Source organism: Eschrichtius robustus, chromosome 10, assembly GCF_028021215.1.
Source record: "Eschrichtius robustus isolate mEscRob2 chromosome 10, mEscRob2.pri, whole genome shotgun sequence".
NCBI lineage: Eukaryota > Metazoa > Chordata > Mammalia > Artiodactyla > Eschrichtiidae > Eschrichtius > Eschrichtius robustus.
Genome location: NC_090833.1, coordinates 81,761,492 through 81,787,946, shown reverse-complemented (window position 1 = coordinate 81,787,946; position 26,455 = coordinate 81,761,492). Strand labels below are relative to the sequence as shown.

The 26,455-nt window shown below is 53.8% G+C and overlaps 3 protein-coding genes across 4 annotated transcripts; all 3 read left to right on the top strand.

Moving 5' to 3' along the window:
* Positions 1–994: 994 nt before the first annotated feature.
* Positions 995–9,976, top strand: ARID3C (AT-rich interaction domain 3C). The gene is made up of 8 exons (XM_068552031.1): positions 995–2,622; positions 3,407–3,796; positions 5,632–5,704; positions 7,511–7,694; positions 7,845–8,140; positions 8,508–8,690; positions 8,922–9,011; positions 9,469–9,976. Exons 2-8 carry the CDS (start codon positions 3,479–3,481, stop codon positions 9,567–9,569), a joined length of 1,245 nt encoding a protein of 414 aa, XP_068408132.1. The 5' UTR covers positions 995–2,622; positions 3,407–3,478; the 3' UTR covers positions 9,570–9,976.
* Positions 9,977–10,575: 599 nt separating this feature from the next.
* DCTN3 (dynactin subunit 3) lies at positions 10,576–16,958 on the top strand. Of its 2 annotated transcripts, XM_068552962.1 has the most exons (7): positions 10,576–10,700; positions 11,937–12,021; positions 12,703–12,789; positions 14,670–14,753; positions 15,714–15,772; positions 16,381–16,440; positions 16,632–16,958. In XM_068552962.1, the coding sequence occupies exons 1-7, from the start codon at positions 10,605–10,607 to the stop codon at positions 16,719–16,721; spliced, it is 561 nt and encodes a 186-aa protein (XP_068409063.1). In that variant the 5' UTR covers positions 10,576–10,604; the 3' UTR covers positions 16,722–16,958. The 2 variants fall into 2 exon arrangements, with proteins under 2 accessions (XP_068409063.1, XP_068409062.1); XM_068552961.1 differs by lacking the exon at positions 16,632–16,958 and having other exon boundaries at positions 16,381–16,614.
* Positions 16,959–17,048: 90 nt separating this feature from the next.
* RPP25L (ribonuclease P/MRP subunit p25 like) lies at positions 17,049–20,123 on the top strand. The gene is made up of 2 exons (XM_068552964.1): positions 17,049–18,509; positions 19,309–20,123. The coding sequence occupies exon 2, from the start codon at positions 19,342–19,344 to the stop codon at positions 19,831–19,833; it is 492 nt and encodes a 163-aa protein (XP_068409065.1). The 5' UTR covers positions 17,049–18,509; positions 19,309–19,341; the 3' UTR covers positions 19,834–20,123.
* The last annotated feature ends 6,332 nt before the right edge of the window (positions 20,124–26,455 follow it).

Below are 26,455 nucleotides of genomic sequence, written 5' to 3'. Positions count from 1 at the left end.
GGGAGGACACTCTGGTATGAGGTCCTCTCCCATGGAGAGGCCCACCTAGGGAGAACAGCCTCCTGCCAATGGCCATGTGAGTGAAGTGGATCTTCCAGTCCCAGTCAAATCTTCAGATGACTGCATCCCTAGCCAACATTTTTACTACAACCTCATGAAAGACAGCACCACTCAGCTAAGCCACTCTTGAATTCCCTATCCACAGAATTGTGAAAACATAGATGTTTTTTCAAGCTGCTAAGTTTGAGTGTAATTTGTTGCACAGCAATAGGTAACTAATGACACCCTTCCCTTTCTATTCCCCCCAACCCAGATTTATTTTTCTCCATTTTACTTATCACCATGTGACACAATATACATTTCCCCCACTGGAATTATGCCATTATAATAAGGACTTTGTTTTATTTACTCCTGTGTCCAACAGTGCCTCGCATAAAGTAAGTGCTCAGTAAGTATGTGTTGGATTAATGGGTGTCTGGGTCAGTCTGTGTCTCTGTGAGGTATAGGATCAGAGGGGGCTATGTGTGGGTATGAGACAGCCTTTCCTCTTCACAGATGGAGAGAGAGAGAAACCAGGTTCCAGTCAGGTTATTCCTTCCCCTTTGCCCTTCCCAGTTGTACCCTCCTGGCTCAGACCCCAAAGGTGAATTTACTATGCTTGATTGATTCTTTTCTTTTGGGAGTAGCATCCAAGTCCCTTGCCCCTCTCCACCTCCTCCAAAGCAATCTCCAAACCCTCAGAACTGGAATTTCCCCAAGCCAGTTCCTACCTTTCCAACAGGAATCTTACCTTCATCTCTCTCCAGGCACTTCCTCTCTTCTGAGCAGCTAGGGAAGCTGGGGGGTGGGCAGTGAGGAGGCAAGCTGAGCACAGGAGTTGCCTTGGAGAGGGATGGCAGCGGAGGGGGCTGGACTCTGCCCCAGGAGAACTTAGACCACACCAAGCTACGGGGGCAGGGACATTGGATCTGAAGGTGGTTGGATCACCAATGCCTCTTGGTGGAAGTGGGGTCTGACTGGCTGTCAGACCTGAAATCTGAGTGGGTGGGCACTGGAGTGTGAGCAGGACTGAGCCTCAGTGTGGCTGGCCAGAGATGGGCCAAAGAGAATGTGGACTTAGTGCTACAGTGGGAGCTGGGCTGGGAACAAGGGTGGAGGCTGGAGACAGTGAGAGCAGGGGGCTGTCACCCACCACAAGATCCTGGTGAGAAGAGCTGGTGGTCCAGACCAGGGCAAGCTGGGTCTGAGAGGAGCAGACTCATTGGGAGAGGGTTGGGGAGGAGGCAAAAGTTACCCCTGAATTTCTGCCCCCTCGAGGAATCTTGGCCCTGAGACCAGTGTACCTCACTGGGTATGAATGAGGTCAGGTGGTGCTCCCCGGTGCTGAGTTTGACACAGCAGAGTTTCACACCTATGCCAGGTATCAATCCTACAGAGGCGTGTTGTTCACTCACACACTTGGGATCACCTCCCGGTGACTCTCAATGCTTTTAGTAGGTCGATTCCCTTCCGCATAGGAAGAAACTGGGGAATGGATGAGGGTGCTTAAGAGGAGTGGGGTCCAGGGCTGCTAAGGAACAGCATCTCAGCATCTGGAGGATAACTGGGAGTAGGGTGGGCCTGGAGCAGTTGGCTAAAGGTGTCTGGAGCTAGAGATTGGGGAGTCATGCAAACATGGGTGGAGGATGTATGTGAAGATGGGCAAAATGCTGATCACCATTGAAATTCTGAGGATTGCCAGAGGTTCATTATATTATTCACTCTTCTTGGCTATATGTTTGAAAATTTCCATAATAGAACGTCAAAAGAGCTAAAAGCCGTGTGGCTTTGTACCTGCAGGTGGTATGTGTACCCTGCTGCTGGTGTGGAATGAGCTCAGAGACCTCTGAGTGTGTGGGTGCAGAAGTGAGTTCACCACCATGTGCGCGTATTGTGCAAACTGCAGCATGCGTGCAGTTGGGGACAGCACCTGGGCAGGGCAGGGGAGAAGCTTCTGTTCTGCCCAGGCCCTCCACTCTCACCCCAGCACCCCGCAGAGTTAGTCCCCTCAGATCACAGCCTGTCCAGGCCATTGGCGCTGTAGTATTTATGTAACCAAGTATATGAGACAGGGCGGCTGTGTACCTTGAACTTGTGACAGGGTGTGTTGGTGTGTGAACACGAATGTTTGTATGTGGATGCCGGGCACTGAGTACGGGTGTGGGGACCCCCCGCCCCCGGACTTGTGAGGCTGGGAGGGGCCCTGGTCCGGAGTTCGGTGGTGGTGGACTCCTCACTCTCCTTTGCACGATTCCCAGCAGCACTCCAGCGCCCTCTCCCCCCGCCCCGAATCTGGCTGTATGGAGGGTGGGAGACACCTGTTGGGGGGCTGGAAGCGGCAGAGCCCACCGGGGCCTCTCCCCCTGCGCCCCCGCCCGCCCTGCCCCTCTCGGGTCCCGCCCCCGCGGCCGCAGCCGGCAGAGCAGCGAGTGAGCGCCCCTCGGCCGGAGGAGCGCGCGGCGGCAGGAGCGCAAGGCAGGGGCCCCGCACAGGGAACCGAGCTGAGACAGGGGCCGCCCGACAGGTGGGCTGAGCGGAGGGAGCGCCGTGGAGACGCCGGGGGCAGCGGGCCGCGCCAGGCTGGTGAGTGTGGCCGCGGGGAGCCTGAGAGCGGGCGTGGAGACGCGGCTGTCCCCGTCTCCGTCCCCGTCCCGGGCTCTACCCCCCGGCACCCTCTGTTCCCGCTCCTCCTCGGTTCTAGTCCTCTGCGTCTCTGCCCCGTCTCTCCGTCTGTTTTCCCTGTCTCTGTCCCCCTCTATTTACTGTCTCGCCCTGTCTCTATTTCTAATCTCTTTCTTCTGTCTCTGTCTCCTGCGGCGTCGGTCTTTGCCTGTCTCCCTCTGCCTGTCTGTCAGTCTCCCTGGACTGCTTGTCACTCAGGTCTTTGATATTTATCTCTTGCTTCTCTATCTCTCTTACCTTCCCGGTCTCTCTACCGGATATCTCTGTCAATCTCGTCTCTCCCCGTCTCTGTCTCTGTCTGATATTTCTGTCACTCTCCACCTTGGTCCCTCTCAGTCTCTTGTCTCTCGCCATCTCTCATTTCTATCCCCCTATCTCCCTGTCATTGTCTCTCTCCCTCTCTGTTGGATCTCTCTCTCCTCCATCTCTCTCTGTTTCTTGGACCTTGTCACCCTCGTTGATCTGCTCAGTCTCTACCTGTCCTCGGTTGATGTCTGTTTCTGTCTCTTTGGGTCTGGTCTCTGTCTCTCCTGCTCTTTTTACCTCTCTGTCCACCTCTGAGAAAGCTGTCTTTCTGTCTTTTTCCTTATGGCCCCCCTGCACTTCCCTGAATCCATAACCACCTCCCCTTGTGTTGGGGGCTTTGGGGGAGCGGGTGCAACACGCATAATTCTCTCTCCCACAGGCAGCCCTTTCCTCAGGGCCGCGCCTGGTGCCAGCCGGCCCACCAGTGGGGGGACTGCGCCTGGAAGCTGTAATGGAGGCCCTGCAGAGACAGCAGGCAGCCCGACTGGCCCAGGGGGTGGGGCCTTTGGCCCCTCCACGCCCACCACCACCACCGCCGCCGCCTTCCTTTCCTGGATCCCGGACCCTGCAGGCCCCTGACAGGGGGTTTGGGGAGGTTGGAGCTGAGGAAGAGGAGGATGCCCAAGAGGATGAGGAAGGAGAGGAAACTGGTGCAGAAGACGAGGCAGCCGAGGAGAGCCACCCAGGGACCCGGGGCACCAGCTCACCTTCCAGCCAGCTCCCTGGACCTCATCCCCATGAGTGGACCTATGAGGAGCAGTTCAAGCAGGTAGGACCCTCTCAGTGTCAGGCCCTCCGCCTTCTTACTCTCTGGGCAAAAGCAGAGCAAGGTGATCAGTAGCCCCCCACCACCACCACTGCGCTCTGCAGGATGGAAAGACAGAGACATAGAGGCCTGGAGAGAGACAGTGGAAAGACTGAAGGCTAGACGGGGACTGGGAGGGAGAGACAGACATGCTGAGACATGGAAAGAAGTGCGTAGGCACACCCCGTGAGGTGCAGGAGACGCCAAGAAACATGGAGGCCGACAGACTGGAGGCTCTTGGTGAAGCTGGAAGGGAAAGTGGGAGGGGTGCAGGAGCCTTCAAGAATTCTGAGGGAGGGGGATCTGGGGACCCCAGTGCCAGCACTACCGTACCTTCTCACACATCAAGTCACGAGGTCATATTCCAGTGACCAGTGGGGGTGTTCTGGGCTGTCTACTTCTGTCTTGGAAGTGGAATGGAGGTTGCCGCTCCTTTGGCAAGCTGATACCCACCTCTTCTCTTCCTTGTCACATTCTCCCCAGCCATGGCCTCTCCCCGGCCTGAGTTCTATGGGTGACAGTTCCCAGCCTGTGATGGCCACTACAGCCGCAGTGTGACTAAAGGGCTCCTGTGCAGCTGGGAACGACAAGACCTTACTCACAGGGCCTTAATTTGAGGTTCTTCATCCCTGTGGAACCCATCTGGATGTTATTCTAAGGCACTACTCTAGGCTGTCATTAAGAAGATGTTATGCAGGGCTGAGATCCTAGGTGTGCTATTCTGGTGGTGTTACTCGTAGGGTGTTGGTTCTGGGTATTTTCCAGAAGTGTTAATCTATGCTTAGACTCTGTGGTGTTAGTGTAAAACTGATAGTGTTACCCGGGGCTCTGTTACTCTGGAGATGTGACTCTAGCGACTGTTTCTCCTGGGTGTAATTCTGGGGATTATTACTTGGAGACTGTGTGTGTTTTTTGTGGGTATCCATCTAAGACGTAGGACTCAGTTCTTGTGGGAGTGTAGATCTAAAGGTGCATCTTTGGGGTTTGTTACTCATAGGTGTTTTTTTGCTCTGAGAGTTCTTATTGGCGGGTGGAGTGTTACCTATGGGTGTTACACAGGGACTGTCACTCTGGGTAAAAGACTCTGTTACTTTAGGGATTGTCCCTCCTGGGGGGTATTTGAGAGCTGATACTGGAAGTAGAGCTCCAGGTGACTGAGAATAGGTGGGATAACCCCTGGACCTTTCAAGTCCTGACCCTACATATCCTGGGTGATTCAGGGCCATTGCCTCTGTGGCAGCTTCTGAAGTGCAGGAAGCTGTTCCTGGAAGATATGTGGGCTGAGGGGCCCAAGGTTTCCATCCAGGAGCTTTTCTGAACATCCACCCTGCCTGAGGGATGGGTTAGAGGCATCTCTGCCCCTCATCCCCAGCCCTGGCACACAGACATGTGAACAGCAAGAAGCCCTTGCAGGTATGAATGAGTGAATGAGTGGCTCAGATATATCTGTCGGTTTCCTCAATGTGGAACACAGCGCCAGCCTGACTTCCTCCCTGGGGCTCTGGAAGGCAGGCTAAGCCTCCGTAGCTTTCTCTCTTCCCCTGCTCCCCAGATGGGTGGTTTGAGCTGCCCAGGGCACCACTGGCCAGTAGAGGGTCTCTGTGTGTATCAGGGAAAAAAAGTGCCCACACCTGCTCCCAGGGGAGAGAACCCAATGCTCTCTCAGGAAGTCTACATTTCAGAACTTACTTACCCCTTCAGCTGGGGACCCTTAATCTGGGGGTTGGAGTCCAAAGGGTCCCGGGTGGTGGTGGGGGGCTGGGTAGCAGAGCTGGAAAATGACCTCAGTTTTTCCCCAGCTGTACGAGCTCGATGCAGACCCCAAGAGGAAAGAATTTCTGGATGACCTGTTTAGCTTCATGCAGAAGAGGGGTGAGTGGGTTGATGTAAGGGAAGGACCCCCACTTACCAGGTTTGAGGAAGGGAAACCCCAGGGTTTAGTCCTCAGTTTGGGTCCTTTTTGCAGAGGCCTGGGCTTGGCAGCACGTATCCTTTGGGCCCTCAATAGCGTCTTTAACCTCTGACCCTGCCCCCCTTCTCCACCCAGGGATTAATTAGTGGCCAGCCCACTGGCAGGTTAATGAGTGTGGGATCAATTGGGAGGGTGGGAGGGGGAACTGGTAGGAGGCTGGCCTGGGGTGGGGGGGTTCCCAGAATTGGGGGACTGGGATGGGAATGCCTTGGTCCTCTTCCCTGCCACTTCCTCCAGGCTTGTCTCTCCTCAGTTTCCCCTTGCTTCAGGTAGGAAACACCCAAGGTGTTCTGCATCAGGAAGGACTGGAATTAGACTGAAGGGAGGACTTCTCAAGGGGTAGGCAGGGGCTGTGGAGGAGAAGGAATTCCTTTCCAGGAATCTCAGAGCCAGAAGTGAATGCAAGAAGGGTCCAGGAGGGGATCAGGCTGGGCGGCAGTCCATCACTTAGGCTTCTCCCCAGATTCATGGGTCCGAAGACTGACTCATTATCTCTCTCTACAAAGCTAATTAACTCACTCCACGAGTGTGGCCTGATAAGCTGCTAATTAACTGGCTGCACTGCCCCCCTCCCTTAGTGCAGCTGATGGCCAAAGTCCCTCAGGCCCCCACCCCTGGCCCAGCACCCCTTTCGGGTCCCTTCCTAACCAGGAACCCTCCGTGGGGCTCCAGGTCCTTTGGCTCCCCAGGAAGGCCCGGTCATTCTGGTCCCAACGTCCCCTCCCTGCCCCTTCCTCCTGGTCTCCCCTCCACTGGGGGGTGGGGTAGGGTGGTCTCAGCAGATCCTAGCGCCCCCTTCCTCCCAGCTCTGCCTCCCTCAGGTCCCTGCCTTCCTCTGCTCCCTGTGCGGGGGGGAGGGGATCCCGCGGGACCGATAATTTCCCCCCATTAATCAGGCCGCAGCTAATTGTTCGGGTCCAAAGGCGGCAGCGGAAGGGGACGGGATCGGTAAGGAATTAACTGGGGCCCATCACTCAGCGCAGACAGGCCCCTTTGTCAGAACTGGCCGGCGGGGGCGGCGGGGACTGCAGAGTCGGCGAGCCGAGGCGGGGGCTGCTTCTTCTCCCATCCACCATCCCCCCGCCTCTGGCAGCCACCCCGGGCCGCTGCTTAGGGGAGTCTGGCTCTTCAGCACAGTCAGGAAGTCCTTCCTATGGTCTACCCCAGAGGTCGGCAAACTAAAGCCTGCGGGCCACATCTAACAACCCATGAGAAAAGAATGTTTTTCACATTTTTAAATAGTGAAAAACATTAAAAGACGAATAACATTTCTGGACGTGTGAAATTCGAATTTCAGAGTCTGTAAATCAAGTTTTATTGGAACAGAGCCGCGTTCATTCCTTTAAATATCCTCTATAGCTGCTTTCAGGCTGCAGTTGCAGAGTGGAGTAGTTCTGACAGAGACTGTTTGGCCTGCAAAGCCTAAAACATTTACCATCTATCTGGCCCTTTACGGAAGAAGTTTGCCAACCCCTGGTCTAGCCTCCCATCCTTCCTGCTACAGTGGAGGCCTTGGGGGCTCTGTGGGCTCTGCCTGCAACCCCACCTCCCCATCCCTCCCTGTTCCCCTCCTTTCTTGACGGTCCCGCCCTGTACCTGGGGCTCACCCAGGCAGGTCCAGGCAGCCGACTCCTCGAGTCCCTGAGGGTGCCCGCAGACAGGGTCTCAGTCTTAATGTCCTGACTCTCTGCCAACCCCCCGACCAGGGACGCCAGTGAACCGTGTGCCCATCATGGCGAAGCAGGTGCTGGACCTGTACGCGCTGTTTCGCCTGGTGACAGCCAAGGGCGGTCTGGTGGAAGTCATCAACCGCAAGGTGTGGCGGGAGGTCACGCGCGGCCTCAGCTTGCCCACCACCATCACGTCGGCCGCCTTCACTCTACGCACCCAGTGAGGCCAGGCGCGCGCGCGCGAGCGGTGGGAGCAAGGCGCGGGAGGCGGGGGTGGGGTGCGGGGCGCGGAGGGCCCCGGGGGTTCGTGTCCGGGGGTGGGGCTTGATCAGCTGGGCCCAGCCTCCCACCCCACCCCGTCCGCCCCTAGGTACATGAAGTATCTGTACCCGTACGAGTGCGAGACGCGGGCGCTCAGCTCCCCGGGGGAGCTCCAGGCCGCCATCGACAGCAACCGGCGGGAAGGTCGTCGTCAAGCTTACACCAACGCCCCACTCTTCAGCTTGGCGGGGCAGCCCCCTCGGGCCACTCTTGGCCTCGCCTCGGGTCCCGGGACCGCCCCTCCCGCGCCCACGCCCACGCCCGGCCCCCGCACTGCTCAGGGCTCCGCCTCCGGCCTGCCGGCGCACGCCTGCGCGCAGCTGAGCCCGAACCCCATTAAGAAAGGTGTGAGGGGAGAGCGGCTGAACTTTGAGGGTCTCTGAGACCTAGGGGGACGCTGAGATATAGGGAACATTAAAATGTGGGAACTCTGAGGTCTGGGAGCATCGAAGTATGGGGACAGTAAGGACTGATTTATTTAACAACCGAAAGCAAGGAAATCCCCCAAATTGTCTGGGACAAACCTAGTCAGATATATTGGCCTTTTGGGGCTCTCCAGCTTCAGAGCCTCTATTCGGAGACTGGATGGGAGGAGAGATTGAACTTGGTGCTTGAGCTTGGGTGACCTCCCTTGGTCCCAGGCCTGTGGGGAGAACCAGATGCAGAGACAGAGTTGGTTGGGTCAGGGGAGCTAAATGACCTGTTTTTTCAGAGGAGAGCGGAATTCCAACCCCTCGACTGGCACTGCCTGTGGGCCTAGCCTTTGGACCTGCGCGTGAGAAGTTGGCACCAGAGGAGCCCCCAGAGAAGAGGGCTGTACTGATGGGGCCCATGGACCCACCTCGACACGGCGCACCCCCCAGTTTCCTGCCCCGTGGCAAGGTTCCCCTGAGGGGTGAGGAGGGGCTTGTTGCTGAGAGGGCTTAGGGCCTGTGCAATGAGGGAGGACAGACCCATCACCCCATAGGCATTGGAGGTGGGGCAGATAGATCCCTCAGTAGAAACTCTGTGATTACAGGTGTGGGGCTGAATTGGAATGGGGGCTGTCTATAGGGATGGAGGGGGGAGCTTGTAAGTCTGAAGTCTGATTCCCCAAAATGTGACTCCCCTGCCCCCTCCTGGACAGAAGAGCAGTTGGATGGGCCTCTCAATCTGGCAGGCAGTGGTATCAGCAGTATCAACATGGCCCTAGAGATCAACGGGGTGGTCTACACTGGTATGGGTACTGCAGGCTGTCTATACTGGCATGAGGTCAGGGGTATTTACACTGGCATGGGGATTTTAGACTTTTTCTACTAGCATGAGGTTCAGAGATATCCAAACTTGCATGGGTAGCATGGGGTTCAGGGGATTGCTACACTGGCATGGATTAAAGGGGGTGTCTACATGGCATGGGATCCAAGGCATGACCTCTCTGGCATGAATACCATGGGATGTCTTGTCATGGGCCTATATATCAGTGTAAATATTTCTCGTTTTCCTGTTGGAGGGTATCTGTATTGGCACAGGAGTCTCTAACTGACTCAAGGGGCTTGTCCTCATTGGTTGCAGCAGGGCTCTGTGTGTGGTGTTCTAGCAATCAGGACACTGACTTTTGTTTCCCTCTTCTGTTTCTTTGCCTCGCCTTTTTCTGCTTGTGTTTGCCCTCTACCATCTCCTCACACCTTTGCCAGGCATCCTCTTTGCCCGTCGCCAGCCTGTGCCAGCTTCCCAGGGCCCAGCCAACCCTGCACCCCCACCCCTGACAGGACCCCCTTCCAGCGCCTCACCCTGAGAGCTCACACCCGAAATTGAGAGTCCCAACCCCATTGCTGAGGGGGGAGGAGACACCCCTCCAACCCATTCTTCCAAGGTGCCCATTCTGGGACCCAGCCCTGGGAGGTGGCCACTCCCCCCCTCAACCATGCCATGTGGACTTGAAGCCAAAGAGATTTCTTCTGATGTTACATCTACCTCATTGCAAAAGGAGGGCACCTCCTCCCTGGCCAACTCCAGCAGCATCTACCAAAGAGTTCTTCCCCCGGTAACCCCCATCATCTCCTCATGTGCTCCCCTGTGTCATTATCCACCTCTTCGAGTCAGGCCTGCTTCTCTTCAGGAGCCAGGTGAAGGGTTGAGTTGGGGTGTTGTGAAGATGTCCCTCAGGTCACATCTGGATAATAAAGCTGCGGTCCCTCCCTCTCCAGTGCCTCCTCTCCTTCTTGTTTGGGCCTGTGGGTGGGGGAGGAATTATGTGGTATACACAGGCTGTGTTGGGCCAGGGGTTCTCAGAGAAGACAGAATAGCAAAGGCCATGAGTAGGAGAGCTCAGTCTCATGAATCAGACTGCCTGAGTTCAAATCCCGATTCTGCCACTACAATGTTGAGTGTCCTTGGCACGACACTTAATCGCCTGAACCTTAGAAGACTCCAAAAGATTATGGTATCTCACGGGGCTTCCTACTATTCTATGGGAATGGACCAATCTTAGAATAATGGGTATATTTATATGTGCAACCGCGGAGAATGGGGTAGGGAAACCTCTTTGGTACCCTGGAATTTGGTGCCCTGGAATAAAGGCAAAGTTTGTCTTGATGAGCAGGGGCTGGAAGTTAGGGTAGGGCCTGACAGGTAGCCGTCACCTAGGTTACCAGCCAGCTTTTGACAACTTTCGTCGGCCCTGCCTGCCGCTTCCGGCATCGAAGGGCTGAATCGTGGCATCACTTCCTGTATGCAGGGGCGCCCGTCCACTCGGATTGGCCCGCCTTCTCTATTTGGACGGACGTCCCGCCCTCTGTCTGTTCCTGGCTGAGGCGGGGCGGCGGGAGCTATGGCGGCTGTGACAGATGTGCAGCGGCTACAGGCCCGTGTGGAGGAGCTGGAGCGCTGGGTGTACGGGCCGGGCGGGTCTCGCGGCTCGCGGAAGGTGAGCGATCTGGGGTCCAGTGGTCCCTCTCTGGGGCAAAGCAAGAGCGGTCTACTGGCCTGGTCCTCGAGGTGGATGCTACCGCTCCAGAGTCCCGTTGCCCGCAGCCCGGCCTTTAAAATAACAAAGGTTCGAGACTTCCCGGAGCATATCGGGCCCTCGGGGTCCATTCCCACGGAGGGCACTGTGGGCTTGAGGTCGGCTCACTGTGGAGACTCCGCCTTTGCCCTCGCGGGATAGTTGGGGAGACCTGACACGCTCGAGAAACTGACTAATGAGAGAGAGCTTCAGTAAGAGCTGAAGCCCACAGTGGAAGGGCCGTTGCGGAGCCCTGCGTAATTGCTAAGTGAATTGTGTAAAGAGAGGTCCATAGGACCCCAAAAGAGGCAGACCGGAGGTGGATAAAGAAGGCTCCAGGGGGTTAGAGGTGTGGTCTGGGAGGGCCAGGATTAGGAGGGGAAGGGATTGGGTACTGAGTGTTCAGATATGGACTGGCACTCCTTCCCACCAGTGACTGAATTTTGACAACTGTGCAGCTCAGTTTCCCTTCCATCCCCTTTTTAACTATGGAAAGACCTTTCACTGAAGGTGGAGTGTCAGGCACACCCTGGAGTTGAGTGCCTCAGAGGTAATGATGTCTGTTTGTACACTTCTTGTGGAATTAGTTGTCACTAGCAGATCGTGTCCCATGTGAGAACTGACTTCTCAGAACATTCTCTCCCTTTCACATCTATGACGCAGATCCTCCTGATTTTCCTCCTACCTCTGTGGCTGCTTCTACGTGGTCTTATTTGCCTCCGCATATATTTGACCCTTGAATATTGGCATTCCTTACCCTCTAACCTAAAACCTGTGTGAGATCATTCACTTCCATAGCCTCTCCCTCTATTCAACCCTTTAATATTGGAATTCCTCATCCTGTACCCTTAAAGCCTAGGTAGGTTCAGCCAAGAGGAGGGAATCAGGGAATAGATAGTATATGCTAGTGCCCCATAAACTCTAAAGTAGTTCATCACCTCCCCAGTCGCACTTGAAACTACCCAAAGAGTACATGATTATCTCCCCCTTCACACTGAGGATTCCCGGAAGGTAGGGTTGAATCTCTTTTAATACTAGAGAAGGGGACGATTGCTGGGACAAGGAGGTTTGGGCGTCTGAGGGAATGAGGGTTCTTTATCTCTTCCAAGACTTGAGCCAAGTTGTAAATCTTGGAATTAACTTCCACTCCCCCAATAGGTGGCCGATGGCCTGGTCAAGGTGCAGGTGGCTTTGGGGAACATCGCCAGCAAGAGGGAGAGGGTGAAGATTCTGTACAAAAAGAGTAAGTGCTTCCATGAGGTGCCTGCCTGCTCTCCTTCCCAAGCCTGTGCTTCCTGGTTCCCTGCCCAGGCTCTTCAGCCTAGTAGGTCACTGGAGTTGCCCTTTGGGGATAGCAGGTGAAGACATTGCCCTGATGAAATGGTGAATTGGGGTGTGCTTTCTACTTTGTGGTTAAACCCCAAGCCCATGGCAATGTCCTAAGTTATGGGATAAGAGCTCTGCCTGAAAGGTCCCCTTGGGGAAGGAGGGAGGAGGGGTATGGAATTTCCACAGGCAAAGTTCAGAGGCAGGAAAGAAATCAGGCACTGAGAGCCGCAGCCTTGGCTCAACCAGCCCTTTTTGATTATGTCAGAGCTAGCAACCTGTTCAGGAACTAGAAATCAGATAAAGCTCTGGCATGTCTTGGTGGCACTGAGGGGCAAGGTGCCTTCCAGCCTTGAGGATAGATCAGTGGGAATGCTGAGGGCCCCAGGGTTTTAAAGTTTGAGGCTGGCCAGCAGGTGATCAGAGGGTAGAGACAGGGAAGTGGGGATAGGGGACCTGGTGGAGGCCTGGTGGACACTGTGGGTGTCAGCTCCTCACTCAAGGGTCTCCCCAAGGCTGACCCCTCCCCTAATATCCTTCACAAGACAGATCCCCACTCCCCAACCTTATTCCATTTTCCATCTTGCTACTTTTCTAGTTGAAGACCTGATCAAATACCTGGATCCTGAGTACATTGACCGCATTGCCCTACCTGATGCCTCTAAGCTGCAGTTCATCTTAGCAGGTAGTGCTGGACAGTATGTGCATATGCATCTGGGGATGTGGATTGTGGGGGAAGTCGGGCACAGAGATAGCTTCCCTGCCGGCCCTCTCCTGGATACAGCCCTGGAAGCTGCTTTCTGGAATCTGGCCTGGTTCTGGACTGAGGCTGGAGGTGGTCCTGTGGTCCTCTAGTAGGCAGTGGGTACAGTATACTTCAGAGCCAGCTGCAGACCATGGTGCCAGCCACAGCGGAAGCTACTCCGGTGTTCTATCTATGGCTTGCATCTAGGATTTTCCTTCGGAACCTTCCTTACTTCTGCTCAGTAGACATAGGAGCTTCTAGGAAAGGGTAGGGGCAGAGAGCATTGCATTTGGGAGAGGTGAGGTTATAGGCATGAGTTTCAACATGTTTCTTTCACGCGAGAAAGCGCTGGGATTTCAGAATTCTAGGCAGGAACTACTGTCTTAGCAGTGTCTGCTTATCAGTTAGTTAGCCACTCCACGAGGTATGGTTTGCCAAGCACCTGTGTTTGTTCATGCATTCAAAAGTGATCATCTACTGTGATCCAGACTATCCTAGGTGTGAGGTATACCATGGTGAACCAGAACATACCTGAGCCACTGCTGTGGCTTAGACACCAAGTTCAGGAGGTCTTCTCCTGCTCCGATTATTATTATTTTTAATTAATTAATTTATTTATTTATTTTTGGCTGCGTTGGGTTTTCATTGCTGCACGTACACTTTCTCTAGTTGCGGTGGCTTCTCTTGTTGTGGAGCATTGGCTCTAGGCGCACGGGCCTCAATAGTAGTGGCGCACGGGCTTAGTTGCTCTGCAGCATGGTCTCCCAGACCAGGGCTCAAACCCGTGTCCCCTGAATTGGCAAGCGGATTCTTAACCACTGCGCTACCAGGGAAGTCCATCCTGCACTGATTCTTAAGTCCAGCCTCTCCATGCCTCCCTGTCGCCACTGCCTCAGTGTTCATCCCCTTGTACATGAATAGTTGCAGTCTCCTAAGTCCTCTTCTTTTTTTTCTTTTTTTTCTAAGTCCTCTTCTTGATCCTAGTCTTCCCCTTCTTGCATGTGGTTCAGTATCATCTTCCCAAAACACATTTCCAACATGCTACTTTGTTTACTTTGGAACCTCAGTGTATGTGTGTCTCTCTCCCTACTAGGATAAATTCCTAATTCCTTAGCATGCCATTCCAAGCCTTCTATAGACTTCCGGATCTACCCTCCCATCTAGCTGTTTCCTGTGCTCTCCTTGCTCCAGTTCAGCCAAATGAATTCTTTTTCCTCTACTAATTGACAAGCATTCTTGCCTCCAAATGTTTGACATAACAGTCCTCCCTTCTTGAATGCCCTTCCCACTCTGCAGCCATTGAAACCCCCTGTGCACAGGGTCATCCCAGTCCTGTTTTCCTCACCGGACTGTCCTGTTACTGTCCCAGCTCTCCAGGTACTTGTAATTGTCTGTGCCTCTCAGATCCACTGAGCAGAACCTGCCTGGTAGTTTTCCACGTCTCCTCTTTCAGACCTTCCCAGGAACCCTTGCATGTGGGGACCCAAGTCTGAAGTACTTTGTTTCCCGTGGCCTAGGAGGGGCTCTGAGTTTGTTGATAGGAGGCTAGAGGAAGGGGCCTCAGAGTTAAAACTTGGAGAAAGGTAGGATTTGGAGGAACTTAGAGGCTCCTTGGGCTCAAGATAGGTCAGACCAGAGGCATCCAAGAGAGGTGGAGGCAGATTGGGGGAATGTGCACATAGAGAAGGGGGCAATGGGCAGACCAGCTGCCCCAAGCTCCAGGCTCAGCCATCTCCCCGGCCTGGTCCTCGGCCCCTTGCACGGGGGTGGCCGTGCCCAGGCTCGCCTCACTGTCACTGCCTTGTCTGTTTATGCCTCAGAGGAGCAGTTTATCCTCTCCCAGGTTGCGCTTCTGGAGCAGGTGGAGGCTTTGGTGCCCATGCTGGACAGCACTCATATCAAAGGTACCTCTCTGGGGCTGCAGCTCCACTACTCTACTTGGGGAGGTGGGTGGATGGGCAGGACTTCCCTGGGCTCAGGCTAGCTCTGCTCCTTGTCTTTATCTCACCCTGGGGGTACCAGACACCTGCACTGGGATTAAAATTTCCAGGGCAGAGAGCTCAGCTTCAGAATGTCAGGCAGTTTGGCACTAAGGACACTCATGTAAGGCCAGCGGCCTCCAACTCTGGGATTCCTTCTGTCTTCTACCCCACCCCTCAGCATCTGTCCTTCAGGGTGCTGCAGAGCCCAGATTTTACTGTAAGAGTACCTGCCAGGTGTGTCAATGTGTGTGAATTCTTCCTGCCGCACTGCCTAGTGCAGTCCCTAGGCCTAGGTTTTGACAAGCAGTGACTTTAATTGAATCCAGATAGCCATCTCGTCTGTCTCCGGAGGTATTTTACCCAGCTCCCCCTCCCTACCCCTGATCAGCTTCCTGCTGAGCATCTGACACCCTTAAGCTGTGGGCCCAGCATGGTGGCTGAGGCTCTGGGTGTTGGATTCCAGGTTGCCAGCTTAGGGACCTGGCATTCATCCTCAGCCCACCTGCAGGCTCCCTGTTCCCTAGGCCCAGCAGACCTGGTCCCGCTGGGCTGAGAGCAAAGGAACAGATCCCATGATAATCAAAGCTTTTCTTTACTTGGCCCTGCTCACAGCCCTGGGGTGGGTGTATGGGGCAACTCTGGGAACCCAAAGATTTTGTCTTCTTCTAGGGGCCTGCATCTTCCCCTCCCCTTTGGGTCCTAGAGTAAGATTGGGGTGGGCAGGGAGTCCCACCACCACCTCCAGAAGCAGTGGTCGATGAAGCTGGCGTTTGTTTAGCATCTCCACTCAATACTCTAATCCTACTGAAGACCTAATAGACTATTGAGCAGTCCCGGGGGAAGGCACAAGCATCACTAGGCAGTGTGCGTTGTGTTTTACAGCCGTTCCTGAGCATGCCGCCCGCCTGCAGCACTTGGCCCAGATCCACATCCAGCAGCAGGTATGGGAGGGGAGAGGACTGGAGGGGAAAATAGAGGTGGTGAGGCTCCTAGTCCCCACCCCTGCCTCCTGGGGAAGCAGCCTCAGGCTTCCCTGATGTCAGCTTCAGGGGGAATTTAGGGTTTATCCTTTGTCTTCCATCTGTCTTCCAGAGGGAAGGGATTTGCCTACGGTCACATCCAGGTCTCCTGCCTCCCAGAGTAGGGCTACCCAGAGATATCAGAAGACTGATGTTGGGAGGTACCCGTGAATTCCTGGGGATGATGTGTCCTTAACTATGGTGGAAGAGCTGTTTTTTCACTATTCCCAGGCCCTAGTGTAAAGGTCAAAGAGGGTTCAGAAATAGGGGACAGGGAGAAGGAGGCATATTCTAGCAGGAATATTTGCTTAAATGTGTGGTTCACCCCCCGTTCTGTCAGCCTTAGGACCGCAGTTAGGCTACCCATACTGGAGCCTGAAAGTGCCTCTTTAGAAATTTGCTCCTTTTGGCACTGGGGTTAAACATTACCTTTTCTAGGCTCTATGGGGAGCGAGGGTCCCTGATGAGGTGGGCAGTGGGAAGCGGGGGCTTTGTCCAACTCCTTTCTCTGCCACACCTTGGCTCCACAGGACCAGTGTGTGGAGATCACTGAGGAGTCCAAGGCTCTCCTGGAGGAATACAACAAGACTGTATCCTTTCTGCTCAGCCAGGCCCCTGAGGAGTGCTGTCCGGAGCCCTGTCCTTTTATTCCATTTCTAGCTCTGTCCCTCATCCCATCCCAACCAGCCTGTCTATTCCCCTGCTTCCCGACACTTTAGGCAGATGCAAACCTCTCCACTCCCTCTCTCAGATGCCTGTTCTCACCTTGACCTGCGACCAGACAATGCTTCTCTCCAAGCAGTTCGTGCAGTGGGATGAGCTACTTTGCCAGTTAGAGGCTGCCAAGCAAGTGAAGCCAGCAGAGGAGTGATGGCTGCTTCCCATCCTAGGGTGGGCCAGGGCAGCCAGGCTCCAGGCCCTGTACCCACCTGCCCTTGTAACAGGGCAGAGCAGAGGCAGCTCTGTATTTATTGGATTCACAGCCTACCCATCTGCATTCAGGTGGGGCTCTGGGGTCAGAGGTCTGGCTACTTGAGATTTGCTATTTGCACCCCCTCCCCTCATCAGTGTCCTGTTCCAAAGACAATAAACTGTACAGATCACTGGAGGAGTGTTAGCTTCCCGGTGTTGTATGGGCATGGTGGTGGGGATGAGGCTGATAGGCCAGAGTTGTTGGCCTTCCTACTAGTTGGACTGAGAGCTATGCTTGTCCTAGTCTGGCTTTCCGGGAGAGGTAGAGCTCTCAGGATGAATGCTCTCATTTGCTTGATGTGAGTGGAACATTCGTTTATGTATGCATTTATCCCGCATTTACCAAGTACACTCTAAATGTCAGATGCCATACCAGGTGGGGAGGACACAGGTAGGGTCCACCTGATTCCTGCCCTGTACAGGCTAGCTGGGGAGACAGTCAAGGAAAAGGGGAGGGACAGGTGGTACCAGGGTTCTTTGGGGGCACAGAAGAAAAAGGGATGTGGGAAGCAGCCCTGGAGGGTGACATGCAGGGTCTTTGAGAGCCAAGGGAGCAGCATGTGCAAATGCAGAGGGGAGCCTTTAAATTTCTCTCTTGGGAGCCTACTTGGTGCTATTAGCCGAGAAGGGGCGACTAAAAGAGGTTTGGATGCAGGGGGCTTTTGGCGGTGGGCCGTGGGGGGCGGTGGTATGGTTGGAAAGGAGAGCATGTTAGAGCAGAGAAACTGATGGTCCCTCACTCCACCAAGTGTTTGCTGCCCCCGTGTGGTCTCAGGGACTGCTGTGGCTCCAGGCCCCTTTCCATCTGGTCTGCCCACCGGCCCACCGGCACGGTCTCATGGGCATCTCAAACTCAGCACGTCTGAAACTGGGAGTCATCCTAGACTCTTCCCTCCTTCTTCGTCCGAACAGTCGTCAAATCTACCTCCTGGTACCGTCCAACTTAATCTACTTTTCCCCATTCCCACTGCTGTTTCTCTGGTTCATTCTTTCAACAAATGATTTATAACAAATATTTGAGCGCTTATTATACGCGGAGCAACGTACGAATCTCCGTGGACATGCCCCCGGGACTTTGCGGGCAGGAGTCACCAGCGGTTGCGGCCCGCCCCCGCCCGTGCTGCAGCCACAGTGCGCTGTGCACACGAACTGGTTTGACTTGCGCCTGATGAAAACCCCCCCGTGGTTCGCCAGTGCCCACGGGGTGAGGTCCAAGCTCAGAACTCGCTGGTCAAGGCTCTCGCCCTCGCAGCAGCGGCCACTTCAAACGGCACCTCTTGCTCTTGTCCAAAGCGAAAGCCGCTGCTCCGCCTTTGCTGCTTCGGTGTGCTCAACGGGTAACGCCCGCCCTGTTCATCTTCTAAGGGCCAAATCCTCCGCATCCTTCGGACGCGGGACTCCTCCAACGGCCGCTCCTCTCCTCCGCAGGGCTCTCTCCGCCCCAACAGGAGTGCTCCTCGCCCGGGGCTGAACAGCTGAGACAGCCCGAGCGCTCCGGGCCTGCGCGTCCTGGCCCAGCTCACTCTCCGGCGTCCCCCCACCTCTTGGTTTGCGGGTGGAGGCGCTGGGGGTCCCCGCCCCCTCAGGCCCCGCCCCGTCCGGCGTGCGCGGCCTCGCGGCCTCGGCGCGCTCCCGGGCGGCACCATCTTGGCTTCGGATCGAGCTTGAGGAGTGTTCTGCCGTGGTGGTGAGAGCAGGAGCCCAGTGGGGTGGGGGCTCCTGGAGGTACGGGGAGGAGAGGGGAGGTCGGCTGCTGGGCCGCTGCGGCCTGCCGGGCAGTGAGGGCGGCCCGTGGCGGTGGGGACCGCGGAGCCCGACCGCCGGCGAACTCGACGCCAGGGTTAGCCCGAGCGGCCCTCGGCGTCAAACCCCTGTTCCCGAGTGTCTGAGTGACCTGGGTTGGGGGGATCGACCCTGGGAATCTCCGGGTGAGCGGTGCTCGGCCCTGTCCTAAGGGTCCCGGAGTGGGGGAGGGGGTCACTTCTGTTTTTGAGGAGCTTTTTGGATGAGGGCCCTTGGCTCTGTGTCGGCGAGCTTGGGGCATAGGGGCTTGGCCCTGTCCTCTGGGGGCACGAAGTGAGGGGCCTTGTCCCTGTCACCCCTTGGAGAGCCCAGGGTGAGGAGCACTCAGCCTTGTTCTCAGGGAGTCTCGGGTGAGGGCCCAGGCCCTGTCCCCAGGAGCCCCAGATGAGGGAAGTTCATTCCCAGTGCTAGGGAGCTTGGGATGAGGGGGCTTGGCCAGCGTTTGGGGAATTTGGTCCTGTCGCAGGGACTCCGGGGTCGGGGGAGGGTTATGGCCCTGTCCAGAGGAATGGGGTATAGCCCCCTCCCAGGGTGAGGCAGGCGTGGCCCCCTGTCCTGGGGATGAGGGCATATGGTCCTGTTTCTGGGAAATCTGGGATGAGGAGTGGGCCCACGTCCTAGAGAGCCAGGGTGGGGGTGGCCCAGGGCACCCTGCCTAGCATTCCTCTGACACTTCCCTGCAGTGGGTAGCAGGACTCAGACACGACAGCAGCCGGATGGAGCACTACCGGAAAGCTGGCTCTGTGGAACTCCCAGCACCTTCCCCGATGCCCCAGCTACCGCCTGATACCCTGGAGATGCGGGTCCGAGATGGCAGCAAAATCCGCAACCTGCTGGGCCTGGCGCTGGGGCAGTTGGAGGGCGGCAGTGCTCGGCATGTGGTGTTCTCAGGTTCTGGCCGGGCTGCAGGCAAGGCTGTCAGCTGTGCTGAGATTGTCAAGCAGCGGGTGCCAGGCCTGCACCAGCTTACCAAGCTGCGCTTCCTACAGACCGAGGACAGCTGGGTGCCAGCCTCACCCGACGCAGGCCTAGATCCCCTCACGGTACGCCGCCATGTGCCTGCGGTATGGGTACTGCTCAGCCGAGATCCACTGGACCCCAGTGAGTGTGGCTACCAGCCCCCAGGGGCACCCCCTGGCTTGGGCCCCACACCTACCTCCAGCTCTGGCCCCCGACCCCGAAGAAGGGCTCGAGACACCCGGTTTTGAAGACTTGCTGGCAAGCTGTTCTCCAGGCCTGAATGTCTAGGATGGCTGGGCCTTCTTTGAGAAGCCTCTGTAACTGCTCAACACCCCCAACAAGACTTGAGTCTACGGAAGTGGGCCTCCCTGTCCTGCTTCCACTTCCCTCTGGCTTGTGGAAAGGGACTGCTATGAAGAGTGACAGGTGTGGAGTCTCTGCCGGGTTCTGGATTGCCTTCTACCTACAGTGCCTCTGATCTACTTCCTGACAGAGGTCGAAGGAGTGGGTTAGGAAATAAAGGTTCTGCCCATTCGTCTGATGAGCCTCTGCTTGGCCTGCTCTGTGGAGGTGGGATTAAGGGAGTGGGAGTCCCCGCCCTTGACCCCCAGGAGCTCACAGGCTAGAGACAGGAAGGGTAGGCTCAGGTTGGTGCTGGGAGGATCTAGAGTCGATAAGAAGCCTCAAGCAGTAACCTGACTCTGTCTAGACCCCTGGGTGGCTGTCTGCTTCCTGTTTTGGGCTTGTTTAAGGACTCTGCCAGGTCAGACATTTTCCTCCATCTGCAGCATATACCTCATTTTATTGCACATTGCAGATACTGCATTTTTTACAAAGTGAATGTTTGCGGCCAGCCTGCATTGAACAAGTCTGTCAGTGCCCTTTTTCCAGCAGCGTTTGCTTATTTCATATCTCTGTCACATTTCGGTAATCCTCACAATATTTCAAACTTTTTCATTATTATTATATTTGTTATAGTGATCTATGATCAGTGATCTTTTTTTTTTCTTTTTGATCAGTGATCTTTGATGTTACTGCTGTAACGCACTGAAGGCTCAGATGATGGTTTGCATTTTCTAGCAATAAAATATTTCTAAATTAAGGTATGTACATTGTTTTTTTAGACATAATGCTATCGCACTCTTAATAGACTACAGTATAGTGTAAACATAACTTTTGTAAGCACTGGGAAACCAAAAAATTCATGTGACTCGCTTTATTGAGATCTTCATTTTATTGAGGTGGTCTGGAATCGAACCCAAAATATCTCTGAAGTATGCCTGTATTACAGTATAGTGGTTAAAATCATGGTCTTGGGCACCAGGCTGCCTGGATTTGAATCCTGGTTCTGCCACTTACTAGCAAGTTACTGTTCTGTGCCTTAGTGTTCTCATCCATGAAGCAAGATATAGTGCTTACCTCATAGGCTTGTTATGAGGATTAAATGTAGGAATATACATATGATTCTTAGATACCACCTGGGCCTGTATACACTCAGCCCTCCATATCTGTGGATGCAGAACTCGTGGATACAGAGGGCTGACTGTACTACATCATTTCATATAAGGAACTTAAACATTTTGGTTAAAAAAAAAAAATCCATGGGGGCTCCTGGAACCAATTCCCTGAGGATACCAAGGGATGACTGTAAATGTTAATTGCTGTCATTATTAGTGACTCAGCTTACAAATATGCTTTTTCCTTCAAAACATAACCTCAGTCCCACATTTTCCCTTCTGGTCTCATCCTTTCCTTTTTACCCCTTGCTGTTCCTTTTCTGTCTCACCTTGGCCATAGACTCTCAGGTTCACCATGGTCAGGTCAGGGGCCTGAGGAGAGCGGTGAAGATTGCAGTGGTAGCCAGTGGGGTACAGGAACCAGAACCGGATTGTGGGCAGTAGTAGACTCAGTGAAGAGTTTGAGTGAATTGGGTCTCCCACTGGATTTTAAGGTCTTCTCTGTTGTGTCCAGTAGCCTGGGTGTCCAGTCACCAGGAAAGCACAAAGTTCGGGCTCTTCTGGGCCTGTGTGGCAGGGTGGGCACAGCAGTTTGAGTGTTGAAGTGATAGGCTGAGGGGATAGGGCCAATAGGGGCTTAGAGCAGGGATGAGGGGACCACAGGGCCAGCAGGCTGTGGTCAAAACTTTGAACACTGCATCTTTTGCTTTCTAAGGTAAGTTGCCCAGAGTGGAGGGGTGGGTGATGGAGATTCAGGGGATATTAGGAGAGACAGGAAACCCTCTCAGCAGCTGCCCAGCTGGGCCTCTCAACTGCAGAGGGTCATGAAGCATCTAACACACTCCTTGAGGCTGTGGTCATGACTTAGGTGTCTTGCCGCCAGCAACTGTGTGACTTCTCCCAGGGTGATGGCAGGGGTAGTGTGGAGGGAAACTGAGCTGGGGTCAAAATCCCTTGGGAAGAACAGGATCTGCAGTTCAGAGAATCAGGAGATAGGACACAGGCTGAGGGAGAGATGGCTAGGTTCTGGGGCCTTTTCTCTGCTTGACCTCTACAGGGCCTAGTTGGGGCCTACAGGAGGAATTGCAGGGAGGGAGCCAGAGAGAGGTGAGGCCTTTAGAGTCAGAAAGCCTGACCAAGCTTAGGAGGGAGGGAGCATAAGAGTTACGTATAATTGCCGATTCAATTTCTTTACTTCCCACTTTCTCCTTAATTCACTGTAGTATGGCTTCTTCCTCCATAATCTCTTAGAAAAGGTAAGGGCACAAAAGGTAAGGAAGTGGAGATAGCTTTTTCAAGAAACTGTATTGTGATGGGAGGAGAGAGGTGACTGTGGGATACAGAGAGAGTTTTATTTATTTGTTTAATGAATTAGCAGAGATTTGTTTGTAGGCTGATGGGGGAAGCCAATAGGGAAAGGAATTAAAGGTGCAGGAGACTGACTAACTCAGAGTGAGGCTCCTGGGGGAGATGAAAGGGAGTGGGCCTTGGAGCATGGAGGTATGGCCGTCACAAAGGGAAGAGGCGAGCAGACTCCCTGGAACAGGAGGGAAGGAGTTGAGGATGGCTATGCATGCAGATGGGTGAAGAGGTAAAGGTGGGACATAAGAGAATTCAGAGTTCAGAAGGCTTTTAATCTCTTGAAGCAGGAGTCCAGCTCTGCTGCTGAGAGTAGAGCAAGGAGGCTGGTGAGGTAGTTGTTGCAATTGGGAAAGATACCTAGGGAGGTACAGGAGGATGACCAGTCAGGGCTAAAAGCCCAGTTGAGGCTGATGACCATGAACTTGTAATATCAGTCAGGGTGTGTGCGCTCCAGCAGCATGCCCGGGACAAGTGAAGACTCAGAGGAAGCACTGTTGGATTCTTCTAGACTAGGTTAAGATGGGGAGAAATGATGGAAGAATAGTGAGGAGACTAGCAAGAAAGTGTATGTGGTGAAGGCCCAAGGAATCCAAACTGGGTTAGGAAAGAAGTGAAGATAGAAGGGGGCAGGGGTCAGTGGCCTAGACCCCATGAAAATGGGTGGGGTGGGGTGGGGTGGGGTGAGGTGGAGTAGATGAGAGAACTGGGATAGGGTATCATAGCTGTACCAGTTTCTAGGGCTCCCATAACAAAGTACCACCAACTGGGTGGCTTAGAACAACAGAACTGTACTGTCTCACAGTTTTGGAGACTAGAAGTCCAAAATCAAGGTGTCAGAGCCATTTCCCTCTGAAACCTTCAGGGGAATCTTTCCTTGACTCTTCCTAGCTTCTGATTTGCCAGCAACCTTTAGCCATCTTGGCTTTTGGATGCATTACTCCCGTCATCCATCTTCACACTGTCTTCCCTTTGTGTATGTTTCTGTGTCCAAATTTCTCCTTTTTATAAGGATGCTGGTCATATTGGATTAGGGCCCATCCCAATGACCTCGTTTTAACTTGCTTACCTCTGTAAAGATCCTGTTTTCAGATAAGGTTACATTCTGAGGTACTAGGGGTTAGGACTTAAATATATTTTTATGGAGGGATGCAATTCAACACATAACAGTAGGTGAAGAATGAAATGGAGTCAGTGAATTTGAGAGTTTTAGGAGCTGACAGGACTTACTAGTGGGCATGAGAGTAGATAGTTGGGTGGCCTGGAGGGAAAGTCACTGAAGATGAGGTTGAGGAATTAAGAGGCTGGGGAGGACAGTGTGTTGAGGAGGCGGGGAGCAGCCAGGATAGAATGTGCTGAGCATTCTCACTACCTGCCTTGGAGGTGGCATGTACAGCGAGTCCCCTTGAAATGGGGCCTTCAGAGCAATATGACGAGGAGCTGTATACCTCCCATATGCAAGCAGGCACCACGTCCTGACAATTTTGCTTCCTAGGTCTCTCTCCATTCCCACAGCCTCTGCTGATTTGTGCCCATCATTGTATTAAAACAGTCTCCTTGCTGGTCTCCCTGCTTCACTCCCCTCTGAACTGTCCAAACCAAGCCAGTGGCCATTCCCTTTGTTTAGAATGCCCTTCTGCCAGATACCTGCATGGCTGTCTCCCTCCCTCCTTTAAGTCTTTGCTCAAACGTCACCTCAACGAGGCCTACTTTGACCACTCCATTTAGAACTGCAGTCAAGTACTTCTGATCTCCCTTACCCTGCTTGCTTTCTTTTCTTTCTTTCTTTCTTTCTTTCTTTCTTTCTTTCTTTCTTTCTTTCTTTCTTTCTTTCTTTCTTTCTTTCTTTCTTTCTTTCTTTCTTTCTTTCTTTCTTCTTTCTTTCTTTCTGCCTTTGAAATATAATTTACTTCTTTAATGTTTTTGTTTATTGTCTGTCTCCTCCTGATGAGAATGTAAATTCCAAATGGGCAGGAATCTTTGTTTTGTTCAGTGATATAACCTATGGATGTTGAACATTGCTTGGCACATAGTAGGTGCCCCATAAGTATTTAATAAGTGAATGAATATTGAGTCTCCAAGTGTGTGGCTAAGCCTCTGGGCCATACCCACATCTGTCACTCTTTTGCTCCCTTAGTCTCTCCATGCCCAGATTAGAAGACAAGATCCAAATTCATTCATTGGGTGGCCTTAAAGGACCCCCTTTATTGGTCACTTACATGCCACAGTCCATCTTTGGCTTGGTCCCCTTGGACTCTGGGCTCTGGCCACACTAACTCCTCACTCTTCCCATTTGCCATGAGATTTTTCTGCCTCTGAGCCTTTGCTCTTGCCATTCTGTCTGCTTAGAACTCATCAAGATTGTTCAGAGGACACCAGTGGCACTCCGTCTTCAGGGCCTACCTCCTCACTCCCCTCTATTTGCCTGGAACTCAGGGATCAGGCCTGATGCTATGAGGCATCACCACTCCCAGGTGATGTCTGGCTGCACTTCTGAGTCTATCCACAAGATGACAGCATTTGCGAAGAAATGGCCCATCCCTTCCCTTTGAAGGGTCTGTGCAGAGTCGGGACACAGGGTAGTAGTGGCTTGAAATTTGGCCTTCGATAGGCTTAGTGACCTCTCAGTTATTCAACAAATAGCTAATTATCACCCGTAATGTGACAAATATAGTCACTGGGCTCGGAAGCTCCAGCCTCATGAGGGCTATAAGCCATATGTATAGGTGATTTCATTATTGGTATGGTAAGTGTAGAAATTAGGGAAGTTCATTAGATTTCAGGAGTTCAGAATCTCTCGTCCAGTTCTTAGGGACAGGCAAAGCTTCAAAGAGAAGGAGGTAATGCCTGTGTTGAATCTTGAATAAGAGCTTTGACTTCCCTGGCGGTCCATTGGTTAAGACTCCATGCTTCCAACGCAGGGGGCGCCGGTTCCATCCCCTGTTGGGGGAACTGAGATCCTGCATGCGGGCACGGACAAAAAAAAAAAAAGCTGGAAGAAAAGTGGAAAGGACATTTGGGGTGAAGGGCAGGCATAAGCTAAGGCATAGGGGTGAGAAGAGCTTCGAGATGATCACTGGAGCATGAAGTTCAAAGCAGGGAGTATGAGGAATGAGGCTCAGAGGAGGGTGGGGTGCTGGACTGGAAAGGCCTGAGTGCCTGGCTAAGGAGCTGGCACTTTTTCTTGAGAGTGATGGAGGTCTCTGAAGGTGATAAGGAGGGAGTGATGTGGGATATCAGATTGATGTTTCAGAGGGAGCTCTGGCTGTTACAGTGTGGAAAGTGGACTGGGGACACAGGGCAGGGAGAGCAGTGAGGAGGCTGCTGTAGGGATCCAGGGGGAGATGGTGAAGCCAAAATTATGGCTGGAGAAAGCCCTGGAGAAGCCCCTCCCAACCCACAAAAGCTTTCAAGGCTTGGCACTTTGAAAGTGTTCTTGGCTGTAGGCAGCCTCTCCCCCACCATTTGAGCCACCCCAGCCCTTCTGTTCCTGAGACTCCTTTGGGCTCTATCCTAGCTCCTCTGGTTATTCTGGCTGGAACCAGGTCTCTGTCAGTTTCCACTTGGAGGCCTCAATGTCCTAGGTCCCTCTCTGTTGGTAGATCTGTAGCCTTCAGCTCAGCATACACGCCAGCCCCTCTGAGTGTGATCCCTTCAGGCACCTTGTTTGACTCCAGATGGGAGTGTGACTGAGGGGCCTCCTCCACCAGGGAGCCAGGGTGAGCACTGGTCACTCGCTGCCATGCCCCCTCCACCAGAGTTCATGTGTGCACATGTGAGTGAGTGTGTGTGCAAGTGCATGCGTGTGTACTGTCGGCAGGACTGATGCTGAGGGAAGGGCATCCCTAGAAAGCAGAGGGGCATCAGCTGAGGAAAGGTCTGGAGGTAGGAAAGTACAGGGGGGTGTTTGGGGAGCAGTGGGGATGTTGTTAGCAGGGTCTGGCAGGGACGGGTCAGGGCCTGTGAGATTGGGCCTGGAGCCGTGACCGTGTACTGCAAGCAGGGGGCGCCACAGCCAGGTTTTGAGCAGGGATTGAGAGAGTCACCTTCATTC

What these genes read in the sequence shown, in the direction of transcription:
- ARID3C (XM_068552031.1), top strand. Translation starts at nt 3,479, where the DNA reads ATGGAGGCCCTGCAGAGACAGCAGGCAGCCCGACTGGCCCAGGGGGTG. An exon ending in GCCTTCACTCTACGCACCCA is followed by an intron (nt 7,695 to 7,844) that starts GTGAGGCCAGGC and finishes GTCCGCCCCTAG; the next exon opens with GTACATGAAGTATCTGTACC. An exon ending in CAACGGGGTGGTCTACACTG is followed by an intron (nt 9,012 to 9,468) that starts GTATGGGTACTG and finishes CACCTTTGCCAG; the next exon opens with GCATCCTCTTTGCCCGTCGC.
- DCTN3 (XM_068552961.1), top strand. Translation starts at nt 10,605, where the DNA reads ATGGCGGCTGTGACAGATGTGCAGCGGCTACAGGCCCGTGTGGAGGAG. An exon ending in GAAGATTCTGTACAAAAAGA is followed by an intron (nt 12,022 to 12,702) that starts GTAAGTGCTTCC and finishes CTACTTTTCTAG; the next exon opens with TTGAAGACCTGATCAAATAC. An exon ending in GGACAGCACTCATATCAAAG is followed by an intron (nt 14,754 to 15,713) that starts GTACCTCTCTGG and finishes TGTGTTTTACAG; the next exon opens with CCGTTCCTGAGCATGCCGCC.
- RPP25L (XM_068552964.1), top strand. Translation starts at nt 19,342, where the DNA reads ATGGAGCACTACCGGAAAGCTGGCTCTGTGGAACTCCCAGCACCTTCC.